The sequence below is a fragment of the Bos javanicus genome, chromosome 15 (assembly GCF_032452875.1).
Source record: "Bos javanicus breed banteng chromosome 15, ARS-OSU_banteng_1.0, whole genome shotgun sequence".
NCBI classification, from domain to species: domain Eukaryota; kingdom Metazoa; phylum Chordata; class Mammalia; order Artiodactyla; family Bovidae; genus Bos; species Bos javanicus.
This window is the reverse complement of record NC_083882.1, coordinates 79106862-79130758: the sequence shown is the minus strand read 5'-3', so window position 1 is coordinate 79130758 and position 23897 is coordinate 79106862. Positions and strand designations below refer to the sequence as shown.

General features: G+C 40.0%; 2 protein-coding genes across 2 annotated transcripts; one reads left to right on the top strand and one right to left on the bottom strand.

Moving 5' to 3' along the window:
- The first annotated feature begins 12626 nt into the window (after nt 1–12626).
- Nucleotides 12627–13592, top strand: LOC133261448 (olfactory receptor 10AG1-like). Its single transcript, XM_061439931.1, has one exon. The coding sequence runs from the start codon at nt 12627–12629 to the stop codon at nt 13590–13592; it is 966 nt and encodes a 321-aa protein (XP_061295915.1).
- An 8595-nt stretch (nt 13593–22187) lies between these two features.
- Nucleotides 22188–23216, bottom strand: LOC133261447 (olfactory receptor 5T1-like). Its single transcript, XM_061439929.1, has one exon. It carries the CDS (start codon nt 23160–23162, stop codon nt 22188–22190), a length of 975 nt encoding a protein of 324 aa, XP_061295913.1. The 5' UTR covers nt 23163–23216.
- Between the last annotated feature and the right edge of the window lie 681 nt (nt 23217–23897).

The following is a 23897-nucleotide window of genomic DNA, read 5'->3' as shown; positions in this document are numbered from 1 at the left end:
AAAACAAATAGCTTTATTGAAACTATATGGGATGTAGGTCAAATGGAAAGTGTGGCACTAGAAAACAGAAATGTGGTCAGTTTTTGCTAACCTGAGATATAATTTACTACCTTGGATGGGAAATTGATGTGTACTTATGTTAGCGTTCTCTTTAAACTTTGTGATACTAGCCCTTCTGTAGACACATTGCTATGTCTAAAACTCTGAATTTGTGAATCAGGCTCAAAGTGTTAAATCTCCTGAAATTGCGTTATCATGTTTCCCTTTGTTATAAAACAAATAAGATGTAAAAACACAATTTGTTAGTCATGGTTGCATTGTGTGTGTCAGTCATTAACTCATGGGTAAAGGAAAATAGAAAGATGAAAAATGCATACATACTTTTTATACATCTGTTTGATTATCCTCTATCTCCCTGATTTCTGACTTTATATTTCTCCAGTCAATAGTGAGGAAGATATGGAAAACAATTCCCAGTCAAAAAAAAAAAAAATACAACTACAGAAAAAAAGAGATAAACACTTTCTCTTGGTTCTTAAATAGCTGCAATAAATAGTTTGGGTGAACCCTCTTTGTATAACAGACACTGTGGACTCAGTCACCTGTGGCCAGGTGAGTGCATTCACATGTTAGTGCAATGGCTATGTGGAATGTGGGAGATGAGTGTGAAGAATGTTCTTAGATAATTTATGCAGAAGGAGAGCAGAAAAAAAAGTAGTGCATCTGTGCTAACTTGGTTAAACTCTGATAAAGATAGGAAACCCCTGTATTTTTAAGATCTGAGTGTTCTAAAGCAGAGTATTTGCAAAGAGTTGGATGCTACTGAGTGATAAACACACACACACACACATCCTAATTTAAGGTGAAGCTTCATTGTAAACAGTCATTCAGGGACAGGTGGCTCTGCTATTTTTCCACTGATGACTTCCATGGCTTCTGGTGTCATTTTGCAGCCAAAATAGGGAGGAGTGGAATTCTAGGAGATGTCCTCTTGTTACTGAGTCCGAGTTCGCTCTGCTCTCCACACGACAGGCCAATGAATGAATCTGAGAGACAAGGTGTTGAGGCAAGGAAAACGACTTTATTTAGAAAGCAGCTGACCCTGAATATTCACTGGAAGGACTAATGCTGAAGCTGAAGCTCCAATACTCAGCCTGATGTGAAGAGCCGACACATTGTAAAAGACCTTGATGCTGGGAAAGACTGAGGGCAGGAGAGGAGGGGTGACAGAGGACGAGATGGTTGGACGGCATCACTCGATTGTCATGAGTTTGAGTAAACTCAGGGAAACAGGGAAGGACAGGGGCGCCTGACGTGCTGCAGTCCATGGGGTCGCAGAGTCAGACATGACTGTGAGCGAACCATAATTGTCACATATGGTTGATTGCTCTCTCGAGGCCAGCTGTTTCCATGACATTTTCTTCAGCCATTTATTTTGGTCCTCTGGTCCTGGTCAAAATTCTCCTCCTTTGATAATTCTTGCTTTGCTGACTTTATGGCTTTGGGTTTCTGTGGTCAAGTCAGGAGGAAGGAGCAGGAAAGTTGCAGGAAGGGGAACTCCTTCCAGAGCTCAAAAAGGGACTCTCGTCTAACACTCAGAAATGAATTGTCCAATTGTCACTTGCTGACCAAGCAAGAGACTTTATTGGGAAGGAATGCCCAGGCAGACGCCTGGATGGTGAGGGAGCCCGGGAGGACCACCCTGCCTCGTGACTCACAATCTAGGGTTTTATGTTGGTGGAATTGATTTCCAGGTTGTCTTTGGCTGATCATTCTGACTCAGTGTCCTTCCTGGTGATGCACGCATTGCTCAGCCAAGGTGGATGTCAACGAGAAGGCTTCTGGGACATGGTAGGACACATGGAGTCTCTATTTGACTTTTCCCAGATTGTGGAAAATCTGACTTTTCCCAGATTGTTGATGGTGTCTTGTTAGTTTCTTACCAGGACTTCCTGTGGTAAAATAATTCATGCAAATATGTACTAAGATTTCTAGTCAGGGTGGGCAGTTGCAGTCAGTGTGTTTCCCCTAAGAGAAGCAATGAGAAGGCCATGCACATGAATCAGCACCAAAGAATGCATGTTAACAAATAATGCAAATTTTATTTCTCAGCAATGATAGGAGAACACAGTCGGGGGGACATGGGAAACAGAATCACTCACCAAACAGTTTTAATTTTGAGAGTCCTATTGCTGATAAGTCACTTCAGTCGTGTCCGACTCTGTGCGACCCCATAGACGGCAGCCCACTAGGCTCCCCATCCCTGGGATTCTCCAGGCAAGAACACTGGGGTGGGTTGCCATTTCTTTCTCAAGAGGGTCCTATTACATAACCATAAAGAGAAAAGAGAAAAAGATTAGATATTACTGTACTCAGGAATTAGACTTCAGAGTTAAAAGATTGTGATACCTTGAAATGTACATTAATTTTTTATTGTCACGTAATACATTATCAAAATTTTAGTTTAAACACACACAGACACAGATACATATACAAAGACACACAGTAATTATTTCCAAGTTCTGTGGACCAGGAGTCTTATCATTGAGTTGCATATTCTGTGAAGGGTCTCACAAGATTGCAATCAGGGTATTATCCAGGGTTGTAGGACCAGCTGAGGATTAACTGGAGAAAGACCCAGTTGTGTTGGCATAATTCAATTGCTTGCAGTTGTTAGACTGAAGGTGTCACTACTGGCTAGATACTGGCTACAGGCTCTCTGCTCCTTGCTGCATGGTCCTCCTCATAAGCAACAACTAATATGACAGATTGCTTCTTTAAGGCAGCATGGGCAATAGAACCTCCTACCAAGATGGATGTTACAGGCTTCCGTAGTGGATTCTTACTTACATAATCATAGGCATCCTATCGTACTTCCCTGCCTGGACTAGTAGCAGCGGACATGACCAACTACACTCAGTTGGAAGGTATTGATTGAAAGTATGGCTATCAGGAGGCAGGGACCACAGAATGCACCTTAAGTCTGTCCATCATGGAAGGAAATTCACAGTGTCAGTCTCATGACCATGCTGGTTTTATGCCTGGAGACAATTTCCTGATCAAACTATGGATAAATAGAAATGAGAGAATAGCACAGATGTATCACTGAACTGACGGGGCAGAGATCAGAACTCAACAAAAGATCCTAAGATCTGCCCCAAGGCACAAAACGTAAGGGAGGTGTGTTGGTGGCTGGGGCTGGGGACCGACCCATAGACCTGTATTAAATTTTCCTGAGAGTCTCTGGGAGAACAATGGGATATGCATACCCCAGAGAAGGTTGCAGGAGGCTTCTAAGAAAATGACTACCATATGGTTGCAGAAGGAATGGAGATACTAGAGATAAAGCATAGCTCAGAGTCATAGGAGTTGCCTCCCAACCAGAACAGTCAACATCTGGGTATATCCGTGAGATGGGCGACAGTGGGCCTCTGGGCCAGACACCTGGTGTTGTCAAGTAGAGTAGAATTGAGCCTTTGTTCTCACCCCGATACTCCAAGGACAAAGCCAGTGGTAAAAACAGCCCTGCTAAAGCCAAGAGACAGGTAGGTGCCCACTCCTGAGGTCAAGGAAGACGTCCCTGTCTGCACATGTGCAAGAAGTTCTTGGAGGTTGAAAAGGGAGGGGGCCCCACCCTGTAATAAGTGGGCATCTCTGTGGTGGGATCCATCTTAGAAAAAAAATGTGCACTCCTCTTGAGGAGGATCCAGGGACCAGTCAGGTTGAAGGAAGAAACAAGACAATCGGCCAAAGATAAAAAAGCCCCAGAAGGACGGTCCTATATGTGTGATTTACACACCTCCACAGTGCACTCTTCCTCACACAGGACACGCCTCCTTCCTTTCAGGGTGTGTGTCTCTGCCTAGTTTCTGATGTACTGCACTCCTCCTCATTAGAGATGATGCCCATACCCTTTCTTTCTGGGGGTGCCTCTCTGCCCTGCTTCTGAGTTGGATAAACAAACTGTTTTCCTGCGTGATCTCCCATGCACTGAGCTATATCTCTAATAGTAAAATTTGCACCTTTTTTTACAGTTTTTCTCTTCTTGAAACATTCTTGTTTTCAGCTAGGGGCAAGAGTCAGAGCCGCTTTAACTCTAGCCCCTGGTGGTCTCGTGACTAGGACGCTTGGTTTTCATTCCATGCACCATCAGTTCACTTCAGTTCAATCGCTCAGTCATGTCCAACTCTATTTAAATTACCTAGAATATGGAAAACTCAGGAAGACTAACCTCCTGTCCATAAAATAAAAAAAAAAAGGATCAATTGAAAATGACTGCAAGATGTCTCAAGTGATGGATTTAGCAATGCCTCCCATAATCTCTTAATAGGATAGCCAAGGACTTGAAATAAAATATAGCTAAACAAAATTTGAGTTAAATACAGAGCTTCAGGGCTTCCCTGGTGGTTCATTTGGTAAAGAATCATCCTGCAAAGGGAGATCTGAGTTTGATCCCTGTCTTGGGAAGATTCCCTGGTGAAGGGAACGGCTACCCTCTCCAGTGTTCTGGCCTGGAGAGTTCCATGGACAGAGGAGCCTGGCATTCTGCAGTCCATGAGGTAACAAGAGTCAGACACGACTGCATGACTTTTACTTTCACACACAGAGAGCTTCAACAAATACATAAAACCTGTAAAAAGCACACTGAAATTCTAGAGTGATAGGTAAAAAGAAAGGAAATGAAACATAAGCAAAAAGTAAGTAAAATGAAAAATTAATAGGATTAGATTTACAGTAATTTGGACATAGTCAAAAAAATGTCAGTGAACTTGAATTCAAATTCTGGAAAAAATAAAACCCATCAAGAGTATTTAAAAAATGATATAAAAAAAGTCACAGCCTCAGGAACAGGCGGATTGTCTAAAATTGTCTAAAATATGAATAACTGAAGGCCAAGTGTAAAGCACTAATTATAGTGACAGAATAATTTTCAAACTTGTTGGAAATCATGAATGTATGTATTACAGTGAGCCCCTTTAGAATGAATAAGAGTAAAATCTATCACACCATCGTGAGACGGTTACAGGATGCAAGGTTGTGTCCCTGATGCACAGTGAAGCCAAACACAGCTGAAACATCCCAGTTTGGAGCAGAGAAAGCTTGACTTCAGGGCCATGAAAGAACAGGTGCCTCATACTCCAAAAGCATTTGGAACTCCGACAAGCATTTTAACAAAACATATTTAAAGACCAGATGAGGGAGGGGTCCCAGTATACATGATCAGCTCATGTACAATTATGTATTTGATTGATTCTGAGGGAGCAGAGCAGCTAACATTATCAATCATTAGGTGTCAGTAGGTCTGGAAATCAAGCAGTTAATTTCTTCCACTTGGTAGTGGTCACTAACATTTGAGGACTTCCCTGGTGGCTCAGATGGTAAAGAATCTGACTGTACAGCAGGAGACCTGGGTTTGATCCTTGGGTCAGGAAGATTCCCTGGAAAAGGGAATGGAAACTCACTCCAGTGTTCTTGCCTGGAAAATCCCATGGACAGAGGAGCCTCGTGGGCTACAGTCCCAAAGAGTAGGACATGACCGAACAACTAACACTTGACTTCTTCAGCATCTGAAAAACCCAGGAAATAAGTATGAAATACTATTATCTGGGTACTTCACAGAGGAGCTAGACAGAGGATTTCAGGGAGGTGCAATAGGAATCCTGATCTGTTAGACAAATGACGACTTAAAGCTAAAATATTGACAGATAATTTGGGATTATAATATAAATACAAGTATAATATATGACATCAATAACACAAAGAATGCAATCTGAGGAACTGGCAGAACACTGTTACAAGATTATGATGTTTGTGAAATGTCAGGTGTGACGTGCTTGATGTGAGACATGAAGTGGAATGTGGAAAGTTGTAAGCAAAGATCAAAGTGGAACAATTTTAACTGTAGGCAAACATTGATATCTTGCGCATTTTAAATTGTAAATGCCGAAGCAATCATTGAAATAATAATAAAAAGTCAGAGCAATATATCAAATGTAAAATATAAAATAATTAATTCCAAAATTGGCAGAAGAGCAGCAAAACAAAAGAATAAATGGAAACAAATAGGAATTTATAATAAAAAAAAATGTTAAACAAATATGGACTAAGCAGTCCAAGTGAAATGTAAACATAAAGATTTTACAAAGCTATATGTTCAATACCTGCCACATTGAACTGCATTTTGAATATAGAGATTAAAAGTGATTGAAAGTAAAAGAAATGAAAAAGTGAGATAATTTCCATATAATAAATTGTTAATAAATATTTTTGCATGTGCAAAAATGGGGAGAAGAAAAAAATGAGATAGGGTATAAAGAAGAAAGAAAGAAAGTGAAGTCGCTTAGTCATGTCCGAATCTTTGAGATCTCATGGACTGTAGCCCACCAGGATCCTCAGTCCGTGGAATTTTCCAGGCAAGAGTACTGGAGTGGGTTGCCATTTCCTCCTCCAGGGGATCTTCTAGACCCAGGGATTGAACCCGGGTCTCCCGCATTGCAGGCAGACGCTTTACCGTCTGAGCCACCAGGGAAGCGAGGTATAAGAAAAACATATTTATATATTAGATATTAAAGAGGTCATCGTGCAAGTATGTTCAGCATGGGGTGTGTGTGTGTGCATGTGTGTGTTCTAAATTGCTTCAGTCACGTTGGATTATTTGCGACCCTATGGATTACAGCTCTCCAGGTTCCTACGTCCGAGATTTCTCAGGCAATAAAACTGGAGTGGGTTTCCATGCCCTCCTCCAGGGCATCTTTCCAACCCAGGGATTGAACCCTGTGTCTCGTGTCCCCTGCACTGGCAGGTGGCGTCTTTAGCACTCGCGCCTCCTAGAGTCTGTTCTGAGTATAAAGCAAATCTGTCAAAATCAGAAGTAAACACAGCTCTCAAAGAACACTTTTGAAATAGGAAAGCATTTCCTATTTAAGCAGCAGTAAGATGGGAAAAAATGAATCAGACATTTGCTTGTACTATATGTAGTTTATCTTGTTTCCCTGCTTCATCCATAAACTTCCATAAACAAATACAGCTTTTGTGTGTGTGTGTGTGTGTGGATTACATTTATTTTGTTAATTTATTATTTTATTTTTGGAGGCTAATTACTTTACAATATTGTATTGGCTTTGCCATACATTGACATGAATCCACCATGGGTGTGCATGTGTTCCCCATTCTGAACCTCCCTCCCCATCCCATCCCTCAGGGTCATCCCAGTGCACCAGCCCTGAGCACCCTGTCTCATGCATCAGCCTGGACTGGCGATCCGTCTCACATGTGATGATACACATGTTTCAATGCCATTCTCCCAAACCATTCAGCTTTTGTTGGTAATAAGAATATTTTCCAGCTTCAGGAAGGAGATTTTTGTAGGAATTCCTCCCAGCGATGAGAGGTGTGTGTGTGTACAGGGGGCGAGGTTGGCGGGATGGAAGACGCATCTTCTCTTTTCTGGCTGCAGGGAGCTCGTGTCAGAGCCTGGTATGATTCTCAAGTTCTCAGTGTGTGCACACTGGGCATATAGGGATCCTTTTCCTAGGAATAGCATGGTTTCAGGCACAGGGTTCCTGGTCAAAATCCCGTGTATAACACGGTCATAAGGTTCCTGCTGCCGTATGCTGTGTGGTAAGTGTTTGCCCTAAAACCTGTGGGGTTGGGCGGGGCACATGATTTAGACTCAGAAAACGTAGACTTTATTCTTTTACTTACAGTCTATTTCTACATTTTTGGCAGTGAAAGTGGGATCCAGCCGATAGAGGTCACTGTTAGGTACTATTTGAAACTACCTAACATCCCCAACTGGAGAAGGCAATGGCACCCCACTCCAGTACTCTTGTCTGGAAAATCCCATGGACGGAGGAGCCTGGTAGGCTGCAGTCCACGGGGTCGCTAAGAGTCGGACACGACTGAGCGACTTCACTTTCACTTTTCACTTTCATGAATTGGAGAAGGAAATGGCAACCCACTCCAGTGTTCTTGCCTGGAGAATCCCAGAGACGGGGGAGCCTGGTGGGCTGTCATCTCTGGGGTCGCACAGAGTCGGACATGACTGAAGCGACTTAGCAGCAGCAGCAGCAGCAACATCCCCAATAGAAGTGTGGTAAAATAATTGCAAGGGAGTATAACCTGCTGACTAAGGAAAAACACTGAGGCTCGAAATTCGAAGAAATAGTCTCCTAATACAGTGTAGATGAGCAGAAATCCAGGCCTGGAAAATGACTCTGTTACAGGAACAATGGCAAAACTTAGTCTGTAAATATTAGATTCACGCTTGAAGTGCTTCTCTCCACAAAATATATGCATGTGGGTTGAAGCTTAGAAATGTAAATTACTAAATATTTCAACAAGAAAGAGGAGTGTTTAATTTAGAAAATTTTATAAATAATTGTTGTTCTTGGGACTTCCCTGGCAGTCCAGTGGTTAAGACTTCACCTTCAAGTGCAGGGGACACAGGGTTCATCCCTGGTCAAAAAACCAAAAAACATGAAACAGAAGCAATATTGAAACAAATTTAATAAGACTTTAAAAATGATCCACCTTAAAAAAAAACAACTTCAAATATAATTGTTCTTAATCTTTGTTTATAGATTTCATTAATGAGCTGTATATTCAGGGATTCCCAAGGTGTCTGAGAGATAATCATACTTTGAATAAAATAACCTTAGTTTCGCTTAAAGGTGAGAGAATAAGTAGAGCATGTTCAGATGATAATTATGCATTGTTTTCGAAAAAAGACTATTCAGAGGAATTATAGAGAATAAAATAACACAGGTAAGAAATCAGTTGATAAAGAATTTGAACATTTTCCTGCAAGTACTGTTGGACCATTCAAAGTGTTGCTTCTTCTAGGACATCTTTACCTGCTGACTGCATTTAGTAAATGGAGAAGGCATGAAATTATACTCTGTGGAAGGCCTGAAGGAAAGTCTGGTCTGCCATGGAAGAATTGTTTGCAAAAACACACCAACTTAATTGGCAACAGGAGCATTTAACTAGCAATTTAGATGTATAGAGGGAAAAGAAATATTCCCTTGAGGAAGTGAGGATTTCGTCTATAAAGAGCCTTGCTTTATAAAAGCAAGTTAAGTCCCTGTTTAAAAATCTTACAGATCTTAAACAGTGTAACATTTTAAAATATATTTTAAAAATTCATCAAGAGGAATAAAGTAACCAGAAAAATTTGAAAAAGGTAAATATAAACTATTATGTATTAATATTCTATTTTAATTCAAGATAGTTTCTAAATTTCAGGATCAAGATTTAATAAATAATATCAAACAACTATGGGCTTTCCCTTGTGGCTCAGATAATAAAGAGTCTGTCTGCAATGCAGGAGAACCATATTTGATCCCTGCATTGGGAAGATCCCCTGGAAAAGGGAATAACTACCCATTTCAGTATTTTTCCCTGGAAAATTTCACAGAGTAGGTAAGCTATCCTTCATGGTATCACAAAGAGTCTGACATGACTGAATGACTAACACACATTCCAAACAACTAAAATCATGAGTATATATGGATTGAACACCTATTTATTCTTTAAGATATCCTTATTTAAGTTAGATTTATTACTTTCTGCATTAAAAAGTTAAATAATGTGTTTGAAGCATTTGAAATATATGCTTCTAATGTGTCTATTCTGGAACGTGAGCATGCTACAAACAAAAGACGCCATGACGTCTGTCCAGGCCGCAGTAGAGAAGAAGGATCTGAAGACCATCACCTTCTCCAAGCTCTGAGAGGCCTGTCATCCCAGGTCTTGACACAGGGGTCTGGCTTTGCCCTGCCTCCTGCCTGCGTGTTCTCATTCACAGGAGGGGAGGATTCATAAAGATGGTCCAGCTTGCTATCTTCTCAAGTCTTCCAGTTTTTATCTTATGACACATTTCTTCCTGCCTTATCTTTGCCCCCGGAGAAGGCAATGGCACCCCACTCCAGTACTCTTGCCTGGAAAATCCCATGGATGGAGGACCCTGGTAGGCTGCAGTCCATGGGGTCACTAAGAGTCGGACACAACTGATCGATTTCACTTTAACTTTTCACTTTCATGCATTGGAGAAGGAAATGGCAACCCACTCCAGTGTTCTTGCCTGGAGAATCCCAGGGACGGGGGAGCCTGGTGGGTTGCCTATGGGGTTGCACAGAGTCAGACACGACTGAAGGGACTTAGCAGCAGCAGTAGCAGCAGCAGCAATGTGTCTATTGCTAACATAATACTAACATTAATATTATTCATTTCTAGAAATAATCTATTAAGAAAACTGTAATCAAAGAATGCTATATTGCATTCAAATTAATCAAACATATTTTGCTAAACTGACAATAAAGAAAATGTTGCCATTACAACTAAAATACTTTCAATGAGAAAGAATCACATTTTATTAGTGAATTTCCTTCTATAGAGCGTCCTGAGTGGCACTAGTGGTAAAGAATTTGCCTGCCAGTGCAGGAGACATAAGAAACACGGGTTCGATCCCCAGGTCAGGAAGATCCTTTGGATGAGGGTATGGCGACCCACTCCAGTATTCTTGCCTGGAGAATCCCATGAACAGAGGAGCCTGCCAGGCTACAGGGTCACAAAGAGTTGGACACGACTGAATATCTGAGCACTTCCCTCTATAAGAGAATATATGAAGCATTTTTTCGCATCCAAATTATAATTTCCTGAAAAAGAATATTTAACTTAACCTTTTGGTTGATTGTTATTATTGTTTATGTTACGCAATCAAATCAGACCGAAAACCAGGAAGGAATTGGACACAATATCTGACCACATTTGTGAAACTTTTATATGTATTGATCTTTCTTTTCCTTCAGTTCAATTCAGTTCAGTTGCTCAGTCGTGTCTGACTCTTTGCCAACCCATGAATTGCAACATGCTAGGCCTTCCTGTCCATCACCAACTCCCAGAGTTCACTCAGACTCATGTCCATTGAGTCAGTGATGCCATCCAGCCATCTCATCCTCTGTCGTCCCCTTTTCCTCCTGCCCCCAAACCCTCCCAGCATCAGAGTCTTTTCCAATGAGTCAACTCTTTGCATGAGGTGGCCAAAGTACTGGAATTTAAGCTTTAGCATCATTCCTTCCAAAGAAATCCCAGGGCTGATCTCCTTCAGAATGGACTGGTTGGATCTCCTTGCAATCCAAGGGACTCTCAAGAGTCTTCTCCAATACCACAGTTCAAAAGCATCAATTCTTCGGTGCTCAGCTTTCTTCACAGTCCAACTCTCACATCCATACATAACCACTGGAAAAACCATAGCCTTGACTAGACAGACCTTTGTTGGCAAAGTAATGTCTCTGCTTTTGAATATGCTATCTCGGTTGGTCATAACTTTTCTTCCAAGAAGTAAGCGTCTTTTAATTTCATGGCTGCAATCACCATCTGCAGTGATTTTGGAGCCCCAAAAAATAAAGCCTGACACTGTTTCCACTGTTTCCCCATCTATTTCCCATGAAGTGATGGGACCAGATGCCATGATCTTAGTTTTCTTTTTCTTTTTTTTTTAATTTTTAAATTTTATTTTATTTTTAAACTTTACAATATTGTATTAGTTTTGCCAAATATCAAAATGAATCCGCCACAGGGATCTTAGTTTTCTGAATGTTGAGCTTTAAGCCAACTTTTTCACTCTCCACTTTGACTTTCATCAAGAGGCTTTTTAGTTCCTCTTCACTTTCTGCCATAAGGGTGGTGTCATCTGCATATCTGAGGTTATTGATATTTCTCCCTGCAATCTTGATTCCATCTTGTAGTTCTTCCAGCTCAGCATTTCTCATGATGTACTAATTTTGGCGGAAGAGTATTTAAATATCTTAAATTACTGCTGCTGCTGCTGCTAAGAGGCTTCAGTCTTGTTCGACTCTGTGCGACCCCATACATGGCAGCCCACCAGGCTCCTCCATCCCTGGGATTCTCCAGGCAAGAATAGTGGAGTAAGTTGCTATTTCCTTCTGCACAAAAATTACTATGGTTAAAAATAGTTAAATGTCAAAAAGTTGTGTTTTTAAGCAATGAGATGTATTTTGATTCAGTAATTTGGAATTCTAATCGGTGGAACCTTATGATCTTGAATATAAAAGCTTTGTCTCTTACATTCTTACAGTTTTAACTTTCTCACTCCTTAGAAAATAACCACTTCTGATAATAATTTCTACTTTTAAGTTAATTCAGAAGCATTTATGGAGCAGTAAATTAGGGCAGATCTTTATGCCATATCTTTATAAAATGAGTTATTAGATATAATGTTAAGGGTAAAAAGGATATATAAATAGTCAATAGCACATTGTGTTAGATGTTTTAGACCAGATATTATATTATAGATGAGATTGATTGGGGAATAAAAATCATGGAATTTAAACAATTAATTGATGTTTTGACTGTAAGAAGTAGTTTATCTGCTTTCTCCATTCTCATGGCATAATTTAAATTAAAATTATGAGACATATAGATTTTATTAGAATGTAGATGTAACATTATAAATCATTTAAGATTTTTTTCCTGCAGATGAGTTTATAGCTCCTGATTTCAAATCAAACCTCCCCAAATCACAGAACACAAGTGTGTAAGAAAGTAACTGAGAACTGATTAAAACTAAAGCCCATGTCCTAGTCCAATTGTACAAAAAGAAAATGCAGTCAAGAAATGTAAATTTAGAGAGAGAAGATCATTTGAAAATTACAGAAACAAATCTCACTATCATGATGGAATTTGTCCTCTTGGGCTTCACTGATATTCCCCAATTTCAATGGTTTCTTTTTGGGATATTCTTAGTCATCTACGTGATTATCCTGTTGGGGAATGGCATCATAATTCTAATAACCAGAGTAGATGCCACTCTTCAGACGCCCATGTATTTTTTCCTCGGCAATTTTTCCTTCCTAGAAATCTGTTATGTATCCATCACTCTTCCCAGGATGCTCATGGACCTTTGGACCCAAAAAGGAACCATTTCTCTTTTCACTTGTGCTACACAAATGTGCTTCTTCCTGATCCTTGGAGCCACTGAGTGCTTCCTCCTGGCTGTGATGGCCTATGACCGCTGTGTGGCCATCTGTGACCCTCTGCACTATCCCCTGGTCATGTGCCCTGAGGTCCGCATCAGGCTGGTGCTTGCCTCCTGGATCGGTGGTGTTCCGGTCCAGATAGGCCAAACATGCCAGATTTTCTCTCTGCCTTTCTGTGGCTCCAACACAATCAATCATTTCTTCTGTGACATTCCACCATTATTAAAACTGGCTTGCGGAGACATCTTTGTGAATGAGATGGTGGTCTATATATTTGGTATATTGTTTGTCACTGTTCCCTTTTTGCTGATACTTGGATTCTACATCAGAATTATCTCCACCATCCTGAAGTTGCCAGCAAACACAGGATGGACCAAAGCTTTCTCCACTTGCTCTTCCCACATCACTGTTGTACTTTTATTCTACGGATCAGCCACTGTCACCTACTTAAAGCCTAAATCGAACCAGCATGAAGGAATAGACAAAATGATATCTCTTTTCTACACCATTTTGACTCCAATGGTCAATCCTATCATATATAGTCTGCGGAACAAAGACGTTAGAAAGGCAATGAGAAAATTTCTTCCCTAATTATCGGGATTATGAGACATTTGAAATAATACAGAAATTATGCTGCATTTATGTATGTAATTTGTTCACTGACTTGATTGAAATTTACTGTTCAATATTGTCCTAAATTTTTAAATACAGCTCATACTGTAATTTCCTTTTAGTAGAGAGTTATGTCCTCAAGTTTATGTCAATTGTGTTCATTTACTTAGCAATGTTTTACTTTTAAAGATCAGTTTTCTCCTTACTGTAAACTAATATGTGCTGCTGCTGCTGCTGCGTCACTTCAGCTGTGTCCAACTCTGTATGACCCCAGACATGGCAGCCCACCAGGTTCCCCCGTCCCTGGGATTCTCCAGGCAAGAACACTGGACTGGGTTGCCATTTCCTTCTCCAAAACTAATATGTAGAGGTGTCTAAATAAACAAGAAGATATGATATTCAGGATGTGCTATAATTGAAAGTATGTCATTTTCACTTTTTTTATGCCTTTCTATACTCCATCTGGGATTTCTTTGGAAGGAATGATGCTAAAGCTGAAACTCCAGTACTTTGGCCACCTCATGCGAGGAGTTGATTCTTGGAAAAGACCCTGATGCTGGGAGGGATTGGCGGCAGGAGGAGAAGGGGACGACAGAGGATGAGATGGCTGGATGGCATCACTGACTCAATGGATGTGAGTTTCAGTGAACTCTGGGGGTTGGTGATGGACAGGAAGGCCTGGGATGTTGCGATTCATGGGGTCGCAAAGAGTCGGACATGACTGAGCGACTGATCTGATCTGATCTGATACTCCATCACTTCATGGGAAATAGATAGGGAAACAGTGGAAACAGTGTCAGACTTGATTTTTGGGGGGCTTCAAAATCACTGCAGATGGTGATTACAGCCATGAAATTAAAATACGCTTACTCCTTGGAAGGAAAGTTATGGCCAACCTAGATAGCATATTCAAAAGCAAAGACATTACTTTGCCAACAAAGGTCCATCTAGTCAAGGCTATGGTTTTTCCAGTGGTCATGTACAGAAGTGAGAGTTGGACTGTGAAGAAAGCTGAGCACTGAAGAATTGGTGCTTTTGAACTGTGGTGTTGGAGAATACTCTTGAGAGTCCCTTGAACTGCAAGGAGATTCAACCAGTCCATCCTAAAGGAGATCAGTTCTGGGTGTTCATTGGAAGGACTTATGCTGAAGCTGAAACTCCAATACTTTGGCCACCTCATGCGAAGAGTTGACTCGTTGGAAAAGACCCTGATGCTGGGAGGGATTGAGGGCACGAGGGGAAAGGGATGACAGAGGATGAGATGGCTGGATGCCATCACTGACTCGATGGACATGAGTTTGGGTAAACTACCAGAGATGGTGATGGATAGGGAAGCCTGGCGTGCTGTGATTCATGGGGTCGCAAAGAGTTGGACACGACCGAGCAACTGAACTGAACTGAACTGATACTCTACTTTTATATTCTCTATTAAATAAATAAAACTGCTATAGAATCATTACTAACTGATTTCCTCATAGGGAAAAAAAAAACACCCTAAATATGTAAGGGTATACGTATGAGAACTACTTATAAAACAATAATGTGTAGTGTAATGTTTATTGCAGCACTATTTTTCTAAGCAAAAAAAAAGAAAATGAATGTTCATATTGAGAAAAGTTTTAATAAATATTGTGCATAAATATAATAGACAAATATGGAGTCATTAATAAAACACATTACATCAATATGGTAAGGGCCCTTAATAAATCATTTATTCTTGTATCCATGTTTTTCTGTCATTCCTTCCTAGACTGACCCTTTGTTTAGCTATACAATTACCTTTGACAAGGAAACTTTAGTAAATATGAATCAGATCAGATCAGATCAGTCACTCAGTCATGTCCGACTCTTTGCAACCCCATGAATCGCAGTACGCCAGGCCTCCCTATGCATCACCAACTCCTGGAGTTCACTCAGACTCACGTCCATCAAGTCAGTGATGCCATCCAGCCATCTCATCCTCTGTCATCCCCTTCTCCTCCTGCCCCCAATCCCTCCCAGCATCAGGGTCTTTTCCAATGAGTCAACTCTTCGCATGAGGTGGCCAAAGTACTGGAGTTTCAGCTTTAGCATCATTCCTTCCAAAGAAATCCCAGGGCTGATCTCCTTCAGAATGGACTGGTTGGATCTCCTTGCAGTCCAAGGGACTCTCAAGAGTCTTCTCCAACAGCACAGTTCAAAAGCATCATTTCTTTGGCGCTCAGCCTTCTTCACAGTCCAAGTTTCACATCCATACATGACCACTGGAAAAACCATAGCCTTGACTAGACGAACCTTTGTTGGCAAAGTAATGTCTCTGCTTTTGAATATGCTATCTAGGTTGGTCATAACTTTCCTTCCAAGGAGTAAGCGTCTTTTGATTTCATGGCTGCAGTCACCATCTGTAGTGATTTTGGAGCCCAGAAAAATGAAGTCTGACACTGTTTCCACTGTTTCCTCATCTATTTCCCATGAAGTGGTGGGACCAGATGCCATGATTTTCGTTTTCAGAATGTTGAGCTTTAAGCCAACTTTTTCACTCTCCACTTTCACTTTCGTCAAAAGGCTTTTGAGTTCCTCTTCACTTTCTGCCAGAAGAGTGGTGTCATCTGAATATCTGACGTTATTGATATTTCTCCAGGCAATCTTGATTCCAGCTTGTGTTTCTTCCAGTCCAGTGTTTCTCATGATGTACTCTGCATAAAAGTTAAATAAACAGGGTGACAATACACAGCCTTGACGAACTCCTTTTCCTATTTGGAACCAGTCTGTTGTTCCATGTCCAGTTCTAACTGTTGCTTCCTGACCTGCATACAAATTTCTCAAGAGGCAAGTCAGGTGGTCTGGTATTCCCATCTCTTTCAGAATTTTCCACAGTTTATTGTGATCCACACAGTCAAAGGCTTTGGCATAGTCAATAAAGCAGAAATAGATGTTTTTCTGGAACTCTCTTGCTTTTTCTATGATCCAGCGGATGTTGGCAATTTGATCTCTGGTTCCTCTGCCTTTTCTAAAACCAGCTTAAACATCAGGAAGTTCACGGTTCACATATTGCGGAAGCCTGGCTTGGAGAATTTTGAGCATTACTTTACTAGCATGTGAGATGAGTGCAACTGTGTGGTAGTTTGAGAATTCTTTGGCATTGCCTTTCTTTGGGACTGGAATGAAAACTGACCTTTTCCAGTCCTGTGGCCACTGCTGAGCTTTCCAAATTTGCTGGCATATTGAGTGTAGCACTTTCACAGCATCATCTTTCAGTAAATATGAATAGCACTTTGATATTCGAATTTGTGCTCTCTAACAATGGAAATCTTTTCATCACTGTGTTAAAAAGCTCAGTCTAGACTCCTGGACAATTAAAGAGCACTTAGACAGAAGCTACAGCTCATGTATAAATGATATAAAGATCAAATCCATTTCAACAGACTTGCAATAAGCTACTTTAAGGGTTTTTGTATCAATTGCCCAACATTCTGTACATGTTCTTTCAAGCGTATATTATTCATTGTTGTTAAAAATTTCTCACTCTCTTTCTATACTTAAATATGCATTTTAATTGTTGTTTTGGAATACTCATATATGGTAAATTTTTCTAAGTACTTTCATGTCTGAAAATTTACTTCACAAAGTTAATATCTCTGGTCTAAAATAAAAGTCTCTCTGCTGAGTACTGCAGATCAAAATTTGAATGACCTTCAGCATTACTACAAAGGAATAAGTTACACACACTGTTAGATATTGGGAGTGAGGATAAAAATTTCACAACCTAATTTTTTTAAGTCTACAGTTCTCAACACAATGGTACATGTATCTTTACTTTTATAAGGGAAAAAAAAAGACCAAAAAAGACTAAAAAATGTAAAACTAAACTAACAAACAAAACCCAAACAAACAAACAAACAAGTCAGATTATGTTCATATGTTCTATGGGCACAATGGAATTAAATGTAAATGATATTTTGTGAGTGGTGGGGAATGGTGAAGGGAGGGAGCATGAGAAAATTTCTGCATATGACAGACATATTCCTTATCTTGGTTGAGATGGTGGTTTCACTGGTGTACACACGTGAAAATATGTCTAATTATAAGTTTTCAATATTCAATGTTTATTACACTTCATGCATTAGGGCTTCCCAGGTAGCTCAGCTGGTAAAAAATCCACCTGCAATACAGAAGACTCTGGTTCGATTTCTGAGTCGGGAAGATCCACTGGTAAAGGGACAGGCTACCCACTTCAGTATTCTTGGGCTTCCCTTGTGGCTCAGCTGGAAAAGAATCCACCTGAAATCAGGAGATCTGAGTTTGATCCCTGGGTTGGGAAGATCCTCTGAAAAAGGGAACGGCTACCCATTCCATTATTCTGTCCTGGATAAGTCCATTGACTGTATGGTCCATAGGGTCCCAAAGAGTCAGATATGACTGAGAGACTTTCACTTTCACACATTAGCAAAATGTTAAAAAGAAATTTTAAAAAGATTGGAATTAAAAGTAGAAACTTTCAGTAAAAGAAAACAAAGCAGAATTGTTACTATCAGTCTTGATCTATCAGCAATGTCAAACAAATATTTAGCCTGTAGTAACATGAACTGTTGGTAATTTCATTTCAGAAATAAACTAAAAAAAATATGGTAAATACAAGAATAAACATCACACATGATGTTTCTATTTTATTTTCAATACATATGTGTCTTTAAAACAAGCATTTTAATATTATAATTATATAACACTAGTTCATAAAAGGTATCATAGGTCTTACGGTAATTTGGTAGGTAATGATCAAGTGTTCAGTTTCTACTAATGCCCTGTAGCAAGTCAAGAGCTCAATATTAAAAAGAAGAGTACTTTGAAGAGAATGAAAGAGTCTTACTCAAAAATCCTTAAGGCTTGAGCTATAATTCACTTTTGGGGACCTGTCAAAGGCTTCAAGCAGCATCACTATCTGCCATGGACACTTCAAACACCATTGGATCTGCTGAAACACATGGACCAAGTGATAGAGAGGCTTAGATAATAGCTTGGACCTACTGCAGAGCCTTCTGTTGTTCTAGGCTTCATTCAAAACTAGCAGATTTTTGGGTCACTTGGGAAATGGGCCACAAGAACATACTTAAAAAAGGAATATGTTTCCTCCCAAATCTAAAAAGGCCCAGTATATCTAGGAGACAAGAGATGCAACAATGACTATTCATCTGAGAAGAGCCATCCCAGCATGCTCCACTTCACTGGCCCCCTAGAAATTTCACTGAGTCAGAAAACCCTTGAAATTTAGTCATGTTTATTTCTTACCCAGTGGTAGGAAAGTACTTTACCAACAAGCCAGAGCATTTGCTGCTTCTTGTTCCCTCGGTCCAGTCAGCATCATTCCATCAGTGTTAGGACCAGTGTTATGTTCTTTGGAAGAGAAAGATGATGAAGAGCTCTATAAACTAAATTATGACAGAGAGATGGAGAGCCTCAGTTCAGTTCAGTCGCTCAGTCATGTCCTACTCTTTGCTGCCCCATGGACTGCAGCACGCCAGGCTTCCCTGTCGATGACCAATTCCTAGAATTTACTCAAACTCATTTTCATTGAGTCAGTCATGCTATCCACCATCTCATCCTCTGTCAACCCCTTCTCCTCCCACCTTCAATCTTTCCCAGCATCCAGGTCTTTTCAAATGAGTCAGTTCTTCTCATCAGGTGGTCAAAGTATTGGAGTTTCAGATTCAGCATCAGTTCTTCCAATGAATATTCAGGACTGATCTCCTTTAGGATGGACTGGTTGGACCTCCTTTTAATCCAAGGGACTGTCAAGAGTCTTCTCCAACACCACAGTTCAAAAGCATCAATTATTTGGTGCTCAGCTTTCTTTATAGTCCAATTCTCATATCCATACAGGACTACTGGAAAAACCACAGCCTTGACTAGATGGACCTTTGTTGGCAAAGTAATGTCTTTGCTTTTTAACATGCTGTCTAGGTTTGTCATATCTTTTCTTCCAAGGCACAAGCATCTTTTAATTTCATGGCTGCAGTCACCATCTGCAGTGATTGTGGACCCCCAAAAATAAAGTGTCCAGTAGTTACAGAAAATTATGATTATTTCCTTTTCCCCAGTGCATTTACCTTGACAAAATCTTTGAGTCCCTTTGGGGATGGTGGGATAAATATTAGAAATAAAAATTCTGGCTATTGTACCAAGCCCTTCTTTAGAGGATCCAGAATCCCCTTCATTAAATGGTTCCTGGGGCTGTAAAATGGCTCAATTCTGGGAATTAATGAAGAGCCATGACTATCTATTTTAATAATTTTAGTTAAATTTTGGTTCCCTTGAATTAAATCTTTTCTCCTTACAGAGATCGAGTAAGAATTTAATAAGCATTTATTTTACTTCTAGGGAAACCATGAATACCTAGCCAATGCCATAGGTCTATGTGAATCATACTATTCTGATGCTGCTGTTCGTTACAGTAACTAGGACCACTGTACCTTTAGTGATTGATTGTTGCCAGTTGGCACCTGCCACCCTGGAATCCAATAAATATCACAGCATTTTTCAATTTAGTGACTGTAGTTCCCTTTGTAAGATTTGGTCTTAGAGAAGGTCACATATGGAGATCTTCAAGAGCTAGAGCTCCATTCACAAATATATTTCTCATTTTGTTGGTGAAAAGGATGCCTTTTGCACAGTCCAAGTGTGAATTAATAGATCTTAAGTGACAAATCCACTTTAATATTCCAACCCCTCCCTAAGACTGCGAGTCGCTTTCCCTACATCAAACAAAGCAGATTGGCCATTACCATATATCTCACTGTTGGCCACCTTTTTCTCCATGTTTTAGCCAACTCACCAATCAAACCTGTTACAGTCCTTTTTAACTCCCAAAACTGTGGCCTAAAATAAAATCTCTGCTAAGTTGGTCCATACCAATGTTTGGCCTAATCTAACATTACGTTCCTTCCACCATTACTCCTCACTCTTAATAACCAAACATGTTCCCCATATGACTATCTGTAAAAATCAGAGACTCAGTTAGTACTGACAGAGTATGGCATACCTACACATGGGTCACAGTTCATGGGTCACTCCACTTGGGTCTTACCTTTTGGGGCCTTCTGGGACTCATGTATACAGGTCTAGAAGCAAAGAGAGGCAGTTAGGGTGGGTCCTGATGAGCATCTGCAGTGAAGCAGACGATGGCAGCCTCAGAAGAGGCCATAACACTTCCCTCAGGCAATGCTGGGTTATCTACATTGTCTGCATGGTCATCTCCAATGGGAAGATCAGAGTGGTAACACCATTTCTCTTGGTCATATAGATTTACTGTTTTAATTTTTAGATCCCCTTTTTTAAAATTTATTTTCCCCAGTCAATTCCCTCTAGTTAAACAGTAGGTACTATACAAGGCCAGCTGATATTTGTTGTGTTTTTAGCAAACTCATCTCTGTAGGTATAGGAGATAAGGGCAGACACAGAAAATTTGAAGTCATGTATATAGCACTCAAGGTGGGAATTTGAATCCTTTATTAGTAGAAGGTAGTGGTGTCAAGGGGAAACTGAGCCAAAGCTGAGTCAGGACCAGGAATGGAGAGAAACCCATATAGATGTTCTGCAGCTTAGTGGGGTAAGGGAAATATTTAGCAGGTACTTGTATGTTATTCTTGAGTTGTGTTTTTTTTTTTTTTTTTTTTATTCTTTAGTTCATGAACATTATTGATAAATGCTAACACCAAGACTCTGTATTTTGTGAGAAAATAATGGTTTATACATGCTTCTGTGTGTATATGTGTGGGTATAAGTAAAATGGCACCCCACTCCAGTACTCTTGCCTGGAAAATCCCATGGACAGAGGAGCCTGGTCGGCTGTAGACCATGGGTCGCTAAAAGTCAGACACGACTGAGTGACTTCATTTTCACTTTTCACTTTCCTGCATTGGAGAAGGAAATGGCAACCGACCCCAGTGTTCTTGCCTGGAGAATCCCAGGGACAGGGTAGCCTGGTGGGCTGCCGTCTATGGGATCGCACAGAGTTGGACACGACTGAGGTGATTTAGCAGTAGCAGTATAAGTAAATCCAATATTTGCCTGTTGAAGTCCTAAACTTCTTACCTCAGTCTGTCACTGAATTTAGAAATAGGGTCTTTGAGGGGGCAACTATAGGGTGGGACCTTAATTCAATATGATTGTGTATGTTGATGAGAGAGGCCTCAGAAGAAAACAACCCTGGATACACCTTGATTTCAAACACAAAGCATCCAGGACAGTGAGAAAATACATTTGTGTTGTTCAGCCACAGTGTTATGTAGTTTGCTATGGCAGCCTTGGCAAAAGTGTATCGCCAGTTATCAGCATGTATATGTATATATGTTGGTATATATGTGTATATTGGGGTGTGCATATATTTATAAACTCGTTAAGAAACCAAAGGATGATCATTATCCACATCTGCAAAAACCACACAGTTGGCTGTTGACCATAATCTTTATTTATGAAATATCCAAGAAGAAATAAAAGGCATAAACGTAAAAATAAAAAACTTGTATCTTGACTTTTTATATGGAGACAATAACATAAGTCTTAATTTCTTCAACTCAGTGTTTAGTGTGAAAATGTACTTTATGAACAAACTGATTTTTTCCCAAACACTCTTTTGATCGCCTCTTTGACATCTTTGTTCCTTAAACTGTAAATGACAGGATTTAGCATGGGAATGATAATGCTGTAAAATATTGACACAATCATGTCATGGTCTAAAGCATAGCTGGAACTTGGTCTCATGTACATAAAGAGGATGGTCCCATGGTAAATGGACACTCCAGTTAGGTGAGAGCCACATGTTGAAAAGACTTTCCTTCTCCCTTCAGCAGAATGCATCCTCAGAATGGCCAACAGAATGAAACCATAGGAGATGAGGACAATCAGGACAGTGACTATCTCAATGGAGCCCACAAGGTAGAAGAGCAGAAGCTGGTTCGTGTGAGTGTCAGAGCAAGAAATAGCGAGGAGGGGAGGGATGTCACAGAAGACATGTCTGATTTCATTGGAGGCACAGAAGGAGAGGCTGAAAGTAGCCACTGTGTGTACAGTAGCATGCACGGTGCCACCAACATAGGAAGCAATGATGAATGGCACGTAGACTCTGGGAGCCATGCTGGCTGAATACAGGAGGGGGTCGTAGATGGCCACGTAGCGATCATATGCCATGGCAGCCAGAAGAAAGCATTCTGTGGTCCCAAAAGTAACTAAAAGAAGTGTCTGTGTTATACACTCAAGATATGAAATAGTTTTATTTTCCACCAGGAAATTGACTATCATTTTTGGAGTGACGACTGACGAACAGCAGGCATCCAAGGATGATAACACACTCAGAAAATGGTACATAGGTTTGTTGAGCCTGGAATCCACAATGACCAAGAAAACCAACCCCAAATTCCCTATCAGTGTAAAAAGATAGATTGCTAGAAATAGTAAAAATAGAAAAACTTGAACCTCAAAATCATCTGTAAACCCCATCAATATAAACATGGTGATTTCAGTCACATTTCTTACCTGAACCCTGTATAAATCCAAATCTGATCGTGACCCTGACATTTCAGTTTTTATTTTTCTGTTCTAAAGGCAGTATATAGTGAATATAGAGTCCATGCAATTATACCCTCCTATTTGCTTCTTAGAAGGCTATATTGAATCCTAAAATTATTTGCAATGAGGGAATAAGCAGGGATTAAGCGCTGAATTCAAGTGGATGTATCACCCTGTAAAAATAAATAAATTAATTATTGTTGGTTAAATTTGTTCCATTAAAAATTTTGCCAATTTATTTTATTTTCTGTTAAACTTACTGCTTACTGTTTTAGCATTACATCATTTTAAAAATCACAAATACAAATAAATATAGGAAGTTTTAAATTAACAAATAATGGAAACTACACATCTGAGTGCTAATCCTAGATTTCATTAGTGATTATACCTTTCTTTAATTCTGCAACTTATAAAATGGGAGCAAACACACATCATAAAATTGTGTTGAATTTAAATGATAAAAACCAATGTGGAAATTATTAAGCTTTAAAGAATGTCCAGATGACTAAATGGGATAAGTTAGACTTACTTTACAACTAGCTCACGAGGCAGCTTTTCTAAGCCAAATCATTTTATGTCCTCTTTTCTGACTACTTTCCCTGTTTAACTAGTACTGCTGGAGGAACAGTGGTGAACAGAACAGAATACATTATTCTGCAGTTAAATGCAGTATGCCAAAAAACATCAAGTTGTTGGTTTGTGGTTTTGCATTTCAGCTTTCATTCTTTGAAAAACATAACATTC